General features: G+C 38.7%; 1 protein-coding gene across 1 annotated transcript in view; it reads left to right on the top strand.

Annotated features, from left to right (window-relative positions):
* Positions 1 to 3,530: 3,530 nt before the first annotated feature.
* Positions 3,531 to 18,418, top strand: part of CD48 (CD48 molecule) — a 29,118-nt gene continuing 14,230 nt past the window's right edge. The window contains exons 1-2 of the mRNA XM_054563404.1: positions 3,531 to 3,717; positions 14,605 to 14,916. Of these exons, the coding sequence (XP_054419379.1) occupies positions 3,555 to 3,717; positions 14,605 to 14,916 (475 nt within the window). The 5' untranslated portion in view covers positions 3,531 to 3,554. The remainder of the gene's footprint in view (positions 3,718 to 14,604; positions 14,917 to 18,418) is intronic.

Genomic DNA, 18,418 nt, shown 5'->3' on the forward strand with positions numbered 1-18,418 from the left:
ACACTGCTATGTTCATTGCAGCATTATTCATGGACACAACCAAAGTGTCCTGCAATAGAGGACTGAATAAAGAAGATGTGGCACATACACACAATGGAATACTATTCAGTCATGAGAAAAGACAAAATACTGCCATTTGTGACAACATGGATGGATCTTGAAACTATATGCTAAGTGTAATAAGTCAGTTAGAAAAAGCTAAGAACTGTATGATTTCACTAATATGTGGTATATAAAAAACTGAAGCTCATGGACACAGACAGCAATGTGGTGGTTTTCAGAGGGAAGTGGGTGGGGAGTGGCCTAACGTATGGTTGACAGAAGATGGTATGACTATAGGTGGTGAGCACACAGTGCTATACCTAGATCTAGTAACATAGAAATATACACTTCAGGGGGAAAAACTGAGACAACTGTAACAGCATAAACATGATTTAAAAATTAAAAACAAAAAACAAAACCAAAAAACCCCCCTGTGATCATGCTACTTCTTCAGCTTCCCTGAACACTGGTGAAGAAGACATTTAATTTCTGCTGGGGTAGGATTACCAGGGTCTTCAGCAATTCTTTTCTCAAATTAGCATGCCATACTTTCTCTATTGGAAAGCCTAGATCTGAGAATCATTGAATTTTGGGGTAAAGCTAAAGAAAATACTTGAACGGTAGTTCAAATCTGAAATAAACCCATTGGAAAAAAAATGACCTAGAGGTTTTCAGCATTAGGGGTTGTTGAATTTAGAGTGTGGAGAGTTTTGAGAAAACCAAGAAGGAATAACACAGGCATCGTCTATGCCTTTGCCAAAGAAAATGGGGAAAAAAGCCATTGACATTTTTTCTTTTTTTAGAAATGGTATTTTGTTTTTATTGCATTTATTTTAAAAAATTTTATTGTTGTTCAATTACAGTTGTCTCCATTTTCCCCTCACCACTTATGAGTGATTACAAAATAAAATTCGAGAATGGTTTTTACTCTCAATAGCTCTGCATCCTGGTATTATAGAGTTGCCAGACTTGGTAAATAAAAGTGCTGGACACCAAGTTAAATTTGAATTTTTAGATACAAACTGGATATAATTTTTGTATAAATATGTTCCAAATATTTCATGAATCATACCTGACAATAATAGAGTAGGACAGAGTGATAATAAACATCCAAGAGTCATAGGATGTATACTTTCTGATTTTTGCAGTCAACTGGCTGATATTTTTGAACGTGTAAAATTTTTCATCATCTGTGATATCTAGATATCCTAAAGATTATATAGTTTATGTGTTTTAGTAGAAATTTAAGGCCAGTACTGACAAACATCTGAAGATCCAATTGCTCTTTATTATCATGCTGACATTTGTACTTTTGTTTTCATTAAAAACCATGGGTTAGGGGGGAAAAAGAGAAATGTATACTTGAAACCTATATAATCCCATTAATAAATGTCACCCCAATAAATTAAAAACTTTTTTTAAAAATAAAAGACAGAGGACAGGGTGGGGAAGAGGGAGAAGGATGAAAGAAAAGAAACATATTTGAAAGACTACATAGTACATAATTCCAATTATATGAAATTCTGGAAAAATAAGAACTATGAAGACAGTAAAAAGATCAGGAGTTGCTAGAGGTTTAGGGAAAGAGGGATGAAAAGGAGGAGCATAGATTTTTAGTGCAGTGGAACTACTCTGTTGTGGTACTATAAGAGTGGGTACATGTCACTACAGCTTTGTTCAAATCTGTAGAATGTACAAAGCCAACTGTGAAGCTTAATGAAGTTCATGAAGTATTCCAGTTCGCCCTGTGTCAGGTAAGAGTAATCTGGTGCCTCACAAGATTTCCAGACAGGAGGAAGGCTTTAGAATGAACCTTATCCCAAGGATATATTTCTGCATGGTATGAATGGCTCTCGGTCCTACTTGGAATTCATTTCTAACCTACTTGTGTGGTCAGAAGCTGGGGAAAGCACCTCCGCCCCAGCCTGCCTGGGACAGTGAGTGTAATTTTTCTTTTACCTTGGGAAAGAACTGCTCTTATCCTTCAATTCTGGTTTCATGTTCAGTGCCCAAGCGCACTGTCCTGGACGGAGCGAGTGTGCATCTGCGCTGGCCATGCAGCAGCATTTACTGCGCAGGCTCTCACTGCTATCTTCCTGCGCGTGAGCGCGCTCAGTGCTTTCATTTTACCATGAATTAAGTATCTATGTGAGCAAGAGGATTATATATTTTTTAGTGTCTATTATTTATACTTTTTGAATTTATTACCTATAGAAATTCGTTTGTTTTGGGAAAAATAATATACTACAGAAAAAGAAAGGAAAATGATCTATATTCTCACCACCCAAACACTATGTATTTTGATGGGATGATGTTGAAAATTTCATAGCTGCTCTTGAGTACACAGCCTGCGCCGCCTCATTGGCCTTTCCTGGGGAGGCCCTGGCTTTCTGGAGGCTGCACCTGACATGCCCTGTTCCCTGAAGGTGAGCAGGGCTGCTCCTCACTTCATACCCCATGGTGAGTGCTGGAGAGCTCCTGCTGCCCGCTTACCTATCATAGGCTGCAACACACCCTCGGCCATTTTTATGAGCTGCTGGTAGATAGCACCTGGAGGTATTCAGTGAGGTCAAAGTTCTTAAGACAGTGCTCATTCTGCTTGGCGGTGTTCTGAGTCATGAAGCCCTGTGGAGGAGAGGCTGGCTTTACTGACGCTCTGTGGTCTGCCCAGCTAGGCAGGAGTTCGGAGCCCTCAGGCACTTTAGCAACAACCTGCTTCTCTATGTATATGACATTCGGTAGGACCCTGTCATGTCACATTCCAAATAAGGTGAGACTCACTGGGATCGAATGTCCTTTTATTATCCCAAGCAGAAGAGTCTGTCAAACTTCCTCTGGCACAAGAGATGGAATAAAGAAAAGCTTTAAAACTTAAAAAAAAACCCAAAACTTTGGACTTTGGGTAATAATGATGACTCAATGTGGGTTCATTAACTGTAAAAAATGTACCACTTTGGCTAGGGATGTTGATAATGGGGGAGGGTATGCATGTGGGGGTCAGGGCTGATTCAACTCATAGGACACTGACATGGCCTTGGTAGTGGTGCTCAATTTTTTTCAGAAAAATTGAGAGGAAAATACAAAGATTCTCTAAAAAAATAGTCTATTTTTAAACATCTATAAGACTTCCTATAAGAGTTGTGGGGAGGGGAACGGGAAGGGTCAGATCAAGTAACAGATGTGAAGGACATATGGATGAAGCCAAGGTGGTGAAAGATTGAGGGGGGGATGTGGGGATGACTGGGGCAGGGGAAAGTGGTGGCAGGTAAATGGAGACAAATGTATTTGAAAAATTAAAAAAAAAATAATTAAATGTTTAAAAAATGGGGAAAAAAACAATATAAAATTACTCAAAAAAAAAGTAATCTATAAAATATTGACTCAGTTGATCTCCAAAAAAAAAAAAAAAAAAACCCCAGAAAACAAAACAACAAAAAAAAAAAGACTTCCTGTTTCTGTCTCTACCCACAGGCTGCTGGGCTGAGAGGAAGATCTGGGGCTTGCCCGCATCCATGAAACAGAGAGCAATGAAGCCCTCAGTCTATTTTCAGTCTGGTTCTTGCCCAGCCTTAGTGTTCCTGGGAAGCTCTGGAATATGCTCCAAGGGGCTGAAGTTGTGTGTGGCTCTGGAACTTCTACTGCTTCTTCATTGTTTCTTGGAGACCGGCGTTCAAGGTATTTTCCGTAAACTGTCTGTGATTGTGCACTGAAGGCACAACTCTGGAAGTAATGTATGGCCTCCAGGCCATAGATACTTCCATCCTGGGAGCAGGGCAGTGATGAGTTGGGGAGGTTTTCTTAGGCTTGGAGTGTTTTGTTCTATGTCTTTTCTCAATGCTATGTGACAAAAACTTGACCATGGGGAATTGAGGAAGTAGGCCCCTCATATTTAGTCCCATGATCTGTGGTCTGTGAAGTATTCTTTGCTTTTTTTTTTTAAATTTTATTTTAATTTATTTTTTCAAATACATTTGTCTCTGCCTACCCCCGACCACTTTCCCTTGCCCCCTCCCTTCTTCCCTCCCTCAGCTCTTCCCCTTTGGTTTTGTCCATGAGTCCTTGCTATATGTTCCTTGACTTTCCCCTTCCCTTCCTTTTCCCTGCCCCCCCCCTTCCCTCTTATCTCTGTTGATTTCTTTTCCTTTCAGTGTTGCTGGTCTTATTTTCCTTGCATCTTTGTATTGTTGGTTAGGTTCCGCTTATAGGTGAGATCATATGGTATTTGTCTTTCGCCCCCTGGCTTGTTTTGCTTAGAATAACAGAAAACTCCACACTGATAGCTGCCGCATTTTTATGCTCAAGCACACTTTACTGCTCTTTGAGACTTCTTTCTGTGCAAAGTGTTTTGTCCTAAGCCAAGGTAAATGATGTTGCCATTGTCCCAAAGAGAAATCAAATTGTAGGAAAGACAAGTTGGAAAGGACTGCTCTGTGAAGGCTCTCTGAATAACGGTCTGAGCAGAGGCCTGAGGTGCCTCAATATAAAAGGTACTCTGCACACCCAAGTATCTGGTTGTTAAGAGTTAAGGTGCATTCTCCACCCATGGGCTGGTTCTGGTCTCCTTATGAGCTACACTTACTTTTCCTGTTACAGCTGCCCAACCCTTCAGTACCTTTTTTCCCCAGGCCAGCTGAGAAGCAAGAGTTCAACTATTGCCTTTGTCACTGTTCCACCCTAATAAATCTCAGGGTTTTTTTTCATGTAAAGGGTTTCAATGTTTTCCACTGTAAGAAAAAATGAGTAAAAGTGAACAAACATGGGGAGAAATACAGCATCATAAACTTCATGACAGTATGTAATTTTTAGGGAGATGAGGTAGGAATGCTGACAGGAAATCCTACTGATCACATCAAGGCTTCTCAGGGCAGCAATATTTTGGATATGGTTCATGACTGTGTGAGGCTAGAGACATGATGTGGCTTTATGGGTTCCTTAGGGCTGATTCAACTCATAGGACACTGACATGGTCTTGGTAGTGGTGCTTATGTGAATGAAGTATTAATCCAACTTTTAGAAAGATCTTTCAAGAGAACTGGAATATTGTAAGACTTTCTCTAGAAACAAATTCAAGGTATCTGAATTTCTTTGTGCATAGATTATGCTTACAGATGGTCATCTTATCCCCAATGTATGAGTTCCTTCCTGTTAACCACATTTTATCTAAATTAAACTTTTTTTTTGCCTTGAAGGAGGTGCTTTCTTTTGCTGCTAGGCCTATATAGTACATGCATTTCCTTCTGCGTAGGATTTTTCTGCACTCTTCTCTCTCCCTGACTATTTCTTAGCCTCCCATTTCCATGTGACTGCCTCCCGGAAACATCAGGCACCAGATTGCTGGTGAATTTTTTGTTTCATTGTTTCCTTGAGCTCTATAAGGACAGGAACTATGTCTAGTGCTGACCGTAGCACAGTGCCTGGAACATAGCTGGCATCAATAAGTAATTGTTAATTATATGGATCAATGACTTCAAAGAACTTCCTTTTGGCTATACATCCAGATTTCCTGGAAGTACAGTAGTTCTCTTCTCCCTGGTAAGAAATGCTTTTGTGGAAAAATTTAAGGAGCACTTTTAAATTTCCTGTTTTATCCCTCCTCAGACTTGAGTTTTTCAGTTCTCTGATTTCAGGGTACCCTTCACTATTAGGCATCTTCTCCATCTCTCCCCAGCACTTAGCAGAGTTCAGTGGAAACAGCGTGTACTAGGAATGAGACCGGTGTTGTCTCTGGGTTCCATGAGATGCGACCTTCTATAGGTCACAAAAGCTTCCTGAGCCTCGGCCTTCTCAACTCTATAATGGTATAATAATATGCTCTGCATTTCTTCAAGGTGTTATTACTAACATTAAATCAAATACAGAATGTGAAATTGTTTTGCAATCATGGCATACACAATCTGAGTCAGACAAGCCTGAGAAGAACATTTTAAATTTCAAAGCCCAAAGTTCTTTCCTGAGCTCTAGACCTGAATTTCTAACTACTTCTTAAACACTTCCCCCAGACTTTCCAAATACATATTCAAAATCTAACTCATCATCTTGTTCTGGGTATCTATTTCTGTGTTATGAGCTACCCCAACACCCTGACTTAAATTAGTAACAGTAATTTATTCTGCCCACAAATGTGGGGGTAGAATGTGCTCAGCACCTCGAGGTGTCTCATGTGCTAGTCACCAGATCGTGGTGGGGTATTAAATCATCTCTAAGCCTTCATTATTCACATGGCTGGTGGCTAAATTGAGTAAAACTAAACCCAAGAAAAATAGGCAAATGCTGCCTGATATTTTTTACCCTAGCTTTGAAAGTAACTCTTCTGACTCATTCTGTTATATTGAGGCAGTCGTCAAAGGGAGGGGACATAGACTCTACCTCTTGGCTGGAGGAGTGTCAAAAAATTTGCAGACTTTTAAAAAAATATTACAATCTGCTCTTCCTCAACTATTTCCTGTCTCAATAAATGGTATCTATATGTTTAGTTGCTCAGGCAAGAATTCTAGGAGTCATCCTCAACTTCTTTCTTTCTCTTGACACATCCAGTGAATAAGTCCTATTAATTCTCTATTCAGAACTATCTCTCAAATATATCTAATTTCACCCATCTCCACTAACAGAACAAACCACCTGAGCTAGATCAATATACTATATTTTCTCCCCCCATCTCTCTTTCTCATCCAAGGATATTTTTTTTTTCATTGCTTTTTAGAGAGAGAGGAAGGGAGAGAGACAAACATTAATGTAAGAGAGAAGCATCAGTTGGTTACCTCCCATATGTGCCTGGATGAGGGATACTATGCACCCAGACTCAGAACTGTATGTGCTTAGACCTGCAACTGAGTCATGTGCCCTTACCGGGAATCAGACTTGCAATCTGTTGGTTACAGAGCAACACTCCAGTCAAGTGATCCACACCAGCCAGAGCACACCATTTTTCTTATCCAATTACTACAGTAGTCTCCTATCCTAACTGCTTTTTCTGCTCTATTTTTTCTACGTATTTTCCACACTGCTATTGGTATAAATTTTCTAAAATAGTTATCTGTTTATTTTTATCTTCTTTTTAAAACCCTTCAGTAGCCATCATGGCAAATGAGAGAGAATACAGTAGAAACCCTGAGTACAAATCTCTGTCAACCAAAAATAATTTCAGGCTGTAATGAAGACTAAACAGCATTTATTTGAAAAAAAGATTGCAACCTGAGAGATGCAGATTCAGGTAGCAATCCAAACTGTGGTCCACCAAAACAAAGAGGCTGTCTTTTATGGAGAAAGTTCCCTCTTAGGTTTCCATTGAGATTACCTCATTGGTATTGACCAGAAAATTCCAGACTTGTTGATTAAGGTTTTGTTTCTGGGATTCCCTGGCCAGTGTGGCTCACTTGATTGGAGCGTCATCCCATAAACTGAAAGGTCATGGGTTTGATTCCATGTTAGGGCACATGCCTAGGCTGCAGGTTCAATTCCTGGTCTGGGTGCATATGGGAGGCAACCAATCAATGTTTCTCTCTCACATCAATGTTTCTCTCCCTCTCTCTCCCTTTCCCTCTCTCTAAAATCAATAAACATGTACTCAGGAGAGATTTAAAAAAAAAGATTATGTATCTAGGAGAGGTTGACCCAGCAATTGGGTCACATATTAAATCTAGGTTTGGTATCATGGGCTTCAGCACAGTTACACAATTTCGCGCCTATGGTTTTCTCTTTAACTCTACCCTCCCCTAGTCTTGCTCTAATAAATTTAACTACTTTCATTTTCTCAAATGAACGTTGTTGTGTTTTTTGTCTCTGGGACATGATACTATTTTTTTCCTCTATTATTCCCAGTTTCCATCTTTCCCTGGCTAATTTCTGCTTACAATGATTCTTACTCAAACTTTCCATGGAAGCCATTTCTGACCCCCAAATTCAAGTATGTGATCCCTTTTATGTGCCCCCTTAGGATTTCATATTTCCTTTTTCTTAACACTTATCACCAATAGCAGAATCATCTTGTTTGTATTCCCTGGAATGGAAGTTCCTTGACGGAAGGAGCCATATCTTATTGTATGCATAGTGCCTAACAGAGAGTCAAGCACATGGTGTTTACCTTTATTAGATGAATGAATAAATGAATAAATTGATGTGCATTTGTATGTGTAAATGGATGAGTGGAGAGAGGGAAGAGATTATGAATCATTGTTTGAGTAAAGTTAGGATCTTAGAGTAGTCTTACTGGCCCTGATAAAAATCTCTCATTTTCCACAGTGGCAATTTGAAACTTTCACTCCTATCTTCAAAGACCCTTACCTTAGTCCTCTGTTCTCTCAGCAAAGCACTTGCATCTCACTGAAGAAATGGGGACTAGAAATCATTAAGCAAGACTCCCCTCAGCTTCTTGGGTGCCACCTCCAACCTACAATCTACTCTTTTCCTCCTCTTTTTCCTCAGAGGACGAGGTATCCTCTCCCAGTCAAGACCTGTGCATTTAACTCTGCTTTGAACCCTCTATAGTCTAGGCCCATCAGGCACATTGTTTCTTGCCCACATCTCCCTGTCCACTGGCTCCTTTCTTGATGTATCATAATTTGTCATTTTCCTTTTTAAATTAAACAAAAAACAAACAACTAAAAACTCTTTACCTTTCATGCTCCATTACATAATGCCCTACCATTTTCCTTCCCATTCACACTAACATGTATTAAAAGAATAGTTTACATTTATTCTCTTCCTCACCTTCAGTTTAGGCCTTAGCCCATTGTAATCTAATTTATTGAATTCACTAGAATTTCCATTCCAGGAAATGGCACTCTGTTTATCTTGTCACTCATGACACAAATCTTCAGTCTTGATATTTATTGCCAGATAAGTTCCTAAAAATATTTGTAGAGGTTTGAAAATAGTTGGTCTCTTTAAAGAGCTCCAGATAACTCCATATCAATATTTTTAAAATGTACCTCTTTCCATCCTTAAAAGTTTTACTAGAAACCATGTGACTTGTTTTTAGAGCAATCAAAACTTCCTCTTTAGAACCTATAGACTCTTTGGTATACAATTATGACTTCCTTTGATCTGATTTTTCCCCATTTTAATTTCACTTTTTTTTACAGACAAGAAACATGGGTAAGCATAGAAAATACGTGCTTTATTTTCTATTGTATACTGCAGATAAACACAGTTACTTTATCCTAAGCACTCAGACACATACCCGACTATTTCTCCCTGTTAGAATTAAATCAAAATAGTAGCTTTTCTTAAGGCTGCTTCCCCTACCTTTTAAAATAAGAAATTGATAGGAAGGCAAATTAAGATCTTGTCAATTTATTTTAAGACTGAAAAATACAAAATTCAATCAATCTGAATTTATTAGACAATCTTCTGTTAGCTGACTAAATTACCATCTTGATACCCCAAATTATATTTTATCTTTGCATTAATTTTGCAATCTCTATTATTAAAATTAATCCATCTTTCTTATTCAGTTTGTGAATGGATTATAGAATTCTTTAAAAAAACTGGAATACCTTTTTTTCCCCTTCTCTTATGGTCAATCAACCATTCTTTCTAGTGTTTGTATCTTCAGGTTTATGTTGCTTTTCCAGGCTATTCATTTGTTAGATATTTTATAACAAAATTTACTCTTGCTTTACTATTTTTAAACATGTGTATTGGCCCATGCTGTGTTTATACACACATAGTACTTGGTGTTATGGATCTAAAAATATAGGCAATTATAATGTTTCCCTCAGTTCATTTATAATGATTTATAGATACCTGAAAACTTAACTGACTATGGGATGAACACTCTTCTATGTTATTATTATTTTTTTTAATTCTTGGGCATCTCCTCTACTACTCTTCTGCTTTCTATGCCATAATAGTGACCTTTTATTTATTTATTCAAGACCCAGCCATAAGACAGGGTTTACTGGCCCAGTTTGGGCACATTATCATATTTAGAGAAACACAGTTCATTGGTAATAAATAATTAAACGGTAACTCAAATTTTTACTTTCAGTCTCTCAAAAGATATTAAAGGGAGTATAATTTATAAACTATAGCAACATTTCTTAGAATCCCCTTTCCTGCTCTCTTCAGTCCTCTCAAACCATACCCTCTGTGTGCTGCTCAGAGAATCTTACTCTCTTGAGCCTTCATGCTGTAGCACCCCTATTTCCTAAACCAACCAGAGTGGCCCTTGTTGGTTTAACTCCTCCTTTCCTCACTGTCAGTTCAGTCCAAACTAATCTTAAACAAACAAGAGGGAAACTAAGTGGGGAGCAAAAGTATAAAAATATTTTTGACTAGTAGGAAGTCATGAAGAGGAGAACACTAGGAACACTTATGTACACATTTTTCTCTCATTCATTCATTCATTCATTCATTCTATACTAAACACTGAATGTGAGCAAAGTATTGTTGGGATTTAAAACTAAGACATGGTATTGACCTTTGAGAAACTCACCATCTCAGTGACTATAAATCTGTTATAAATTTCTTTCTCCTTTTGAGCATGTTGAGGACACCATTCCCAAACAATATCTTTTTGTGTTTATAAAGTATACTCTGTTTTCACAAGGAGAAAGGGTGCAAATTATAACTGGGCCTGGATTATGACTTGAGTCTATATGCTCTGTATTCTTCATTTCTTATTGGACTCATCTTTATTTCTCCTTCCTCAAGAAACCTTCAGGGAAGTTCTCTTGTCTTACCCCATCTGCCCTGCACCCCCACACTCCTGCATTACCACCTCCCCAAGTTCATGTCGATGGGTTGTACATATAAGGTCTTTGGCTTCTCCATTTCCTATGTGATTATTAACCTCCCCCTATTTTGTGCCTACAAATTATGCTTCTTATTCTCTGTACCTTTTTCTCCCATTCCCCTATCCCTTTCCCCATTGATAACCCTCCATGTGATCTCCATTTTTGTGATTCTGTTCCTGTTACAGTTGTTGGCTTAGTTTTTGGTTCTGTTTTCTAGATTCAGTTGTTGATAGCTGTGAGTTTATTGTCATTTTACTGTTCATAGTTTTTGACCTTCTTCTTTTTCTTAGATAAGCCCCTTCAACATTTCATAGAATAAGGGCTTGGTGATGATGAACTCCTTTAACTTGAGCTTATCTGGGAAGCACTGTATCTGCCCTTCCACTGTAAATGATAGCTTTGCTGGATAGAGTAATCTATATTGTAGGTCTTTGCCTTTCATAACTTTAAATACTTTTTTCCAGCTCCATCTTGCCTGTAAGGTTTCTTTTGAGAAATCATCTGGCAGTCTTGTGGGAACTCCTTTGTAGGTAACTCTCTGCTTTTCTCTTGCTGCTTTTAAGATTGTCTCCTTATCTTTAATCTTGGGTAATGTAATTGTGATGTGCCTTGGTGTGTGCTCCTTGGGTTCAACTTCTTTGGGACTTTCTGAGCTTCCTGGATCTCCTGGAAGTCTGTTTCCTTTGCCATATTGGGGGAAGTTTACCTTCATTATTTGTTCAAATAAGTTTTGAACTGCTTGCCCTTCCTCTTCTCCTTCTGGCACCCCTATGAGTCAGATGTTGGAAAGTTTAAAGTTGTCCTAAAGTTTCTTAGCCTCTCCTCATTTTTTTGAATTCTTGTTTCTTTATTCTGTTCTGTTCAATGTTTATTTTTTCCTTTTGTTCCAAATTATTGATTTGAGTCCTGGTTTTCTTCCCTTCATTGTTGTTTCCCTGTATATTTTCTTTTATTTCACTTTGTATAGACTTCATTTCTTCTTTCATTTTGTGAGTGAACTGGAGTTTTGATCTGTTCTTTCATTTGGGCCATATTTCTTTGGCTTGGTGTACCTGTTACATGGTAAGGGGCAGAACCTTGGGTATTTACCAGGGTGGGGCAACCTTCTTCACTGCATTGTGGTGCTGTCTATGGGGGAGGGGTCGGAGAGGGAACAATGCCACTTGCTTGGCTCTCACCCCATTTTCTGTCACTTCCCCCAGTACCCACAAGCAGATTGTGTCTTTTCAGGTGCTAATTCCCAGGTGGGTGGGTTTGAGTATGTTCTAGGACCCTGTGGGTCTCTCCAGTGGACTCTCCTGTGAGACTGGGAGTTTCTCCCATTCCCCCAACCCCCACAGGTTTTTACAGCCAGAGGTTTTGAGTCTTTAGTTTCCGGTGCTGAACCCTGCATTTCGTGGTCTGTCTCTCTCCCCAGTTGTTCCTCCAGGCTTATCTGTGTGCAAATGTGGGAATGCCTGGTCAGCCAGGCCCTGCCTTACCACACGGTCCACCGCCTTGCCCCATATCCTTTTTGCCCTGGCTGCCCATCTCTGGCTGTCCTGCCAGTCTGGATAAATGCTTCTTTAACTCCTTGGGTGTCATACTTCCATGAAGTTTCATTTTCTGGCAATTCTGGTTGTTATTTTGTTATTAAATTGGTTTTTATCCTTCTTTTGGTTGTGTGAGGAAGAGAGGTGTTTTTACCTATGCCTCCATCTTGGCTGGAACTGGGGGCAATGTTTCTTGTATCTTCTTCAATGAACATCTCTATTTTTCATATTACATGGCTGGATACCTTCTGGACAGACCTTGTATATCTAATGATTTTAAAATCTGGAAGAGTCTGTCCTGCTAGGCTGTACACCCCAGGAAGCCACAAACTGTGTCTGCATTGCTGATGTCAGAGCCCAGCAGAGTGCCAGGAACATAACAGTTGTTCAAATGCTGTTGCTTGGACTGAATTAATTCTGCCATAGAGATTATAAAGAATGAAATGGACATATCGGAAGTACTGTAAAACAAATGCCTAGGTATGTATGTATATGCCCCAGGCATGGTGTACGTGTTTAATAAATGTTGAAGGGATAGATGGATGGTTGGGAGGATTAATAGAACTTAAAGCCCTGGGACACAGGCATTATTATCTTTTAGCCATTGAGGAGAATGATTGTGGAAATTATAGACATGTGAAAAATGAACAGCCAAGTATATATGATGTTCAACTACATGATTCAGTTTTTGTGTGACAGTGTGACATGAGTTATATTCCTTCTTTCTTCTACCATTAGTTTCTTTCTCCTACTCTTTCTCAGCCTATACAATCATGCATGTTTCATGGTAACAACAATGGTACATGTTGAGAAATGTGTTATTAGGCAATTTCATCATTGTGTGAACATCATGGAGTGCACTTATACAAACCTGGATGGTATGGCCTATCGCTTCTAGAAAAGGTAGAGTAAAAATATAGCATAAAAGATAGAAAATGTTTCATCTATATAGGGCACTTACCATAAAATGAAGCCTGCAGGACTATAAGTTGCTCAGGGTGAGTCAGTGAGTTAGTAGTAAGTAAATGTGAAAGCCCAGAACATTGCTGTATGCTATTGTATACTTTATAAACACTGTACACTTGGGCTACACTAAATTTGTAAAACAACATGAGATTGAATCAAACACAAGAGAATGTGATGCAATCAAGAGACAGGATATGAAGCTTCTGCAAGTATAACACAGCATATTGATTTACAGGAAAGTTTTTTATAAGTAAAGAGAGTACATGCTCAAGTAATGATAAAATATTGTATAATAAATACATAAATCAGTAACAGTCATATATTATTTTTATCAATAATTGTGTACTTTAAATTAATTGTATGTGCTATACTTGTATATCACTAGCAGTGCAGTAGGTTTGTTTACACCAGCATCACCACAAACACATTAATAGTGGGTTCAACTACAACATTAAAATGGCCATGGTGTCACTATTTGATGAGAATTTTTTCCATTATTATTTTATGGGACTACTGTTGTATGTAGTCCATCATTAAATGAAGCATTGTTATGTGGTACATGACTATATATATATATATATTTATACATATATTTATATTTATTTCTCCCCATCCACAAAAAGAGTCAACAGGCCTCCTTCTATCTTGCATCTTGTAGCTATCATCTTTTCTTTCTCCAATTTAACTAAACTTGGTTTTTTAGAGCTGAGCCTTATACAATTTGGGGTACTCTCATGAAAGAAAGAATAAACCTGTCTATACAAATAAGAACAAAAATTAATTTAGTTAACATGAGGAAAGAAATTCCTATATACCACAAGCTTTAAAAAGCTGACAAATACTACCAATATCACTAAAGCCAGAAAAATAGGATAACATTTTTGTTAATGAAATGTCTTTGTGATTTTATAATACTTTGCCAATGAATAGCTTTGTCTCCTATTCTCTTCATACCTTGTTTTTCCTCTGACCCCCATTTACTGGTGGAAAACTAAATTGAACTGTAGGAAATGCAAGCCTAGAGAGATTATTTGTTATTATTTTATCTCAAAATCTACTGGGTCAGCCTCAGTGTCCTTTTTCTTTGTCATCTGAGGCAGCACTAGATGGATTATAAGCAACATTCCCTGCCCCCAAGCCCATTTTTCAATCTCCAACTTTCATTGAACTCCTGACCAGAAGTTTAGGCCCTCTGATATAGACCATATTCATGGCTGCAAGAAGAAATCCCCTCCTTCTTTCCTGACCCACCATCCCAAGCCAAAGCCTGAGCCACAGGGCATCTCCGCCTTCTCTGGGATGGGTCTCACTCTGAATCTCATTGGCAGGTCATCCAGACTATCTGCTGTCTGCGGTCTCTGGCAGCAATGTGCATCTTCAAATCTCGAAACTGTCTGACAACAACTACCTAAGGCTCACCTTGTTTTACAATCGCAACCAGAAGATTTTAGAATGGGAGTCCAACGAGCCTAATCCCTACTACTTCAAAACTGCAAGTAAGGACAAAGTCACACTTGATCGTCAAAATGGCATACTTGACATCTATAATGTCCAGAAAGAAGATGCAAGCACCTACCTCCTGAAGGTGATGATAGAGAGTGGGAATGAAGAGGTATGGAATATCCAACTGAAAGTGTATGGTGAGTTTGAAGAACCCAAGGGCAAGTCTTACTTTGGGTTCCTGGATGGAGCAATGAGAGGCTTTCTGGTGATAAAAGGGGGCTCTCCTGGGAGGAGAGAAAATCCTCAGGACAGGCTTCGTTCATTTCTCCTGGAGCCAATTCTACTTGGGCCTGAGCCTGGGCCAGCAGAACCCATATTAATAACCTTGGGATATTTTAACACCTCTTCTGATGTTAGTGAGTCTAAGATTTTGAAGAGGAGAAGAACAGTAGGGATGGCTTCCTCTCTCTATTATCTTTATGTTCTCCTGTGATCAACCCAGATCTGTTCTTAATAATATATCTGAACAAAGCCTTTATAAGGCTTAAGAAAAAAGATAGAAGAGATAAAGGATGGAACAGGATATTAAGGAGGGTTTTTAATCTTTCAAAATCTATGAGATAAAACCTTTTGATCATAGCTCTAGCCTAACCAGTATATATGGAATAAGGACTAGGACATTATACTTGGAATCTGACAGTCATGGGTTAAAAACTCTAGTTACCTCCTAACTATGTGATCTTGGAGAAAGATTTTAACATTTCTGTGCCCACATTAGGTAAGTTTCTTTTGATGGCAATACAAAAACAAAGTAAATGTACCTTTACTGAAAAAAAAAGAGAATATATTAAAAAAACTAGGACTATTTAAAGCAATTGAAGGAGTTTACAAAATTCAGAAGGGCTGAAGGGGAGGAATGTTGAGAACCAGGGCAGCCCAGAATCCCTAGCCTCAGGAATCTGTGGCCTAAGCCTATGGTTTCCTGCCTTTTACATGACTTACATCTCAAAGACTAGACTTTTGTATCTCTCAGTTTAAATTCTCAAGAGAGAGAAACTGGTTGTGTGGTGGAAGATATAGCAACCTCTTCTCCAAGCAACCCTTTTGCCTTTGAACTTCTCTGGGGCCAGCAGCTGTCTGACCTGACTCCCAGGGCTGTGGGCTTAGCTGATTATCATGGGCTCTGTGTCAAACCAGTAGTTTGCAGAGTAAGCTGCACATGGATGGCTTCTGGAGCCTAAGGGAGGATGAGGCAGTCACCTTTAAGAAGCCCGCTATCAACCTGGAATCTATCCAAGTCACCAGCCCTGGTGGGGTGTCCTGTATTGGGAGAGAGAGGCAGCCAAAAGGAAAGAACATGCAGAAGGGCAGATCAGAGGGGACAAGTGTGACAATGACAACTGTGGAGGTCTAGACCATCATGCCAAGGAATACATGGTGTTACTCCAGCCCAAGATGCCTTACTTCTTTAGCCATATGGTGGTCTCATGTTTACTGAAGGCCCAACAGGTCCCCAGCTCACAGGAAAAGCCAGCCTATTCTCAGAAAGAAAGAGAAGGGATCCATAATTCTGACCCGCTCCCAGAGGCCCAGAATTGAGCCACAGTGTTTTTGGTGGGGGGTGGTATCCCTTTGCCATCAGGAATTTTCAAGATGTAGGCATTAATTGGTAGACTGGAGAAAGTGGGGATAAGGTGGGTAGGGGGCAGCTGGCACTGCCTTGCATCACAGGCTGGGGTCCACAGCATTACCCCCTCTTCCCTCTTGGTGGGGGAGCAGGGAGGGGTGAGGCAAAGGAACTCCTACCGTGCTCTATTCAAATGCATGTAAGGGCTTTAGAGGAAATCCCTCTCCGTATGCTTTGTCTGAGTCTCTGCCATCAGATTCTCCAGCTTTTGGAAGTGACCTGGATAGGGAAGTAGTTTTCCTTTTAAAGAAGTATATGTAATAATATTTCCTGTGTCAGAGTAAAAAAATAATCATGAGACCAGACTGATGGACCCAACTCACAAACCACTACATTTTGTGGGAGGAAATCTCAGGTAATAGAGGGTTTTCCACATCTTTCCTCTTCATTACCCACACTTGGGATAGGATGCTGAGAACTGTTCAAAGCAATGGGTTGTGATGATAGGCAAAAGGGGGTGTTTGGGGGATCAACTGCTACTCCTAACCTCACTCCAACCCCATTCTGAGCCAATAGAATTTTATCTATTTGTCCATTGGAAAACTGCACCATGCTGTTTTTATTACTACATCCTTGTAGTATAGTTTGATATCAGGAGATGTGATACCACCTACTTTGTTCCTCTTTTTCAAGGTTGCTGTAGCTACTTAAGGTATTTTATGTTTCCATGCAAATTTTTGCATTATTTGTTCTAGTTGTGTAAAAAATGGCATTGGTATTTTGATAGGAATTACATTGAATCTATATATGACTTTGAATAGTTATAGACATTTTAATGATTTTAATTCCTCTTGTTCATGAGCATGATATATGCCTCCATTCTTTAGTGCTTTTTTCTATTTCTTTCTTCAGTGTCATAATTTTTCAAGTACAAATCTTTCACCTCATTAGTTAAATTTAATCTTAAGTATTTAATATTTTTATGCAATTGAAAATGGGATTGTTAGTTTCTGTTTCTTGATAGTTCATCATTGGTATATAAAAATGCATCTGATTTCTGAGTATTTACTTTGTATCCTGTTACTTTACTGAATTCATTTATCAGTTCTAGTAGTGTTTTGTGGGATGTTTAGGGTTCTCTATATACAAGTATCATGTCACCTCAAATAAAGTCTGTTTACTTCTTCCTTTCCAATTTGGATATCTTTTATTTTTCTTCTTGTCTGATTATTGTGACTAGGACTTTCAGTACTATGTTGAATAAGAGTGGTGAAAGTGGACATCGCACTCTTTTTTTTTCCATTTAAGAATGTTTTATTTTGAAATAATTACATATTCACAGGAAATTTCAAAGGCAGAGCCAAAAGAAATCAACTTTTGCATATTAACCATGTATTCTACAACTTTGCTATAACTGTTATCAATTCCAGGAGTTTTTTCTTTTTTTGTTCTGTTTTTGTGAATCCTTGGGATTTTCTCTATTGAGAATCTTTTCATATATGAAAAGCCTGTCATGTTTTACTGTTGCTTCTGGCTAATGTTAAAAATAAAGCTCTCTAAGATTTTCCATTGTCAATATTTTCCTCTTCTTTATCCTTTGTATCTTTCTCACTCACACCTCAGAAATGGGTTCTGGCAGTTATCAGGAAATTATTGTTGTTGCTGTTATTTTTATTATTCATTGATTTCAGATGTAGGGCTTAGTAGTCAGACAATCATGCTTTACATAGTGTTCCCTTGATATTTGCAGTATCCCAACTGGCACCATACATAATTATCACAATATTATTGACTATATTTCCCATGCTTTACTTACTTCTCCATGACTGTTTTGTAACTACCAATTTGTGCTTCGTAGTCTCTTCACCTCTTTCATTTAGTGCCCCAACCCTCCCTCCCCTCTGGCAGCCACCAGTTTCCTCTCTGTATCTATGAGTCTGTTTCAATTTTGTTCACATCTTTTGTTCTTTAGATTCCACATGTAAGTGAAATCATATTGTATTTGTCTTTCTCTGACTGACTTATTTCACTGAGCATAGTACTCTTAGGTCCATCCATACTGTTGCAAACGG

The sequence above is a fragment of the Pteronotus mesoamericanus genome, unplaced genomic scaffold (assembly GCF_021234165.1).
Source record: "Pteronotus mesoamericanus isolate MK-2021 breed Mesoamerican mustached bat unplaced genomic scaffold, CSHL_Meso_final scaffold_705, whole genome shotgun sequence".
NCBI classification, from domain to species: domain Eukaryota; kingdom Metazoa; phylum Chordata; class Mammalia; order Chiroptera; family Mormoopidae; genus Pteronotus; species Pteronotus mesoamericanus.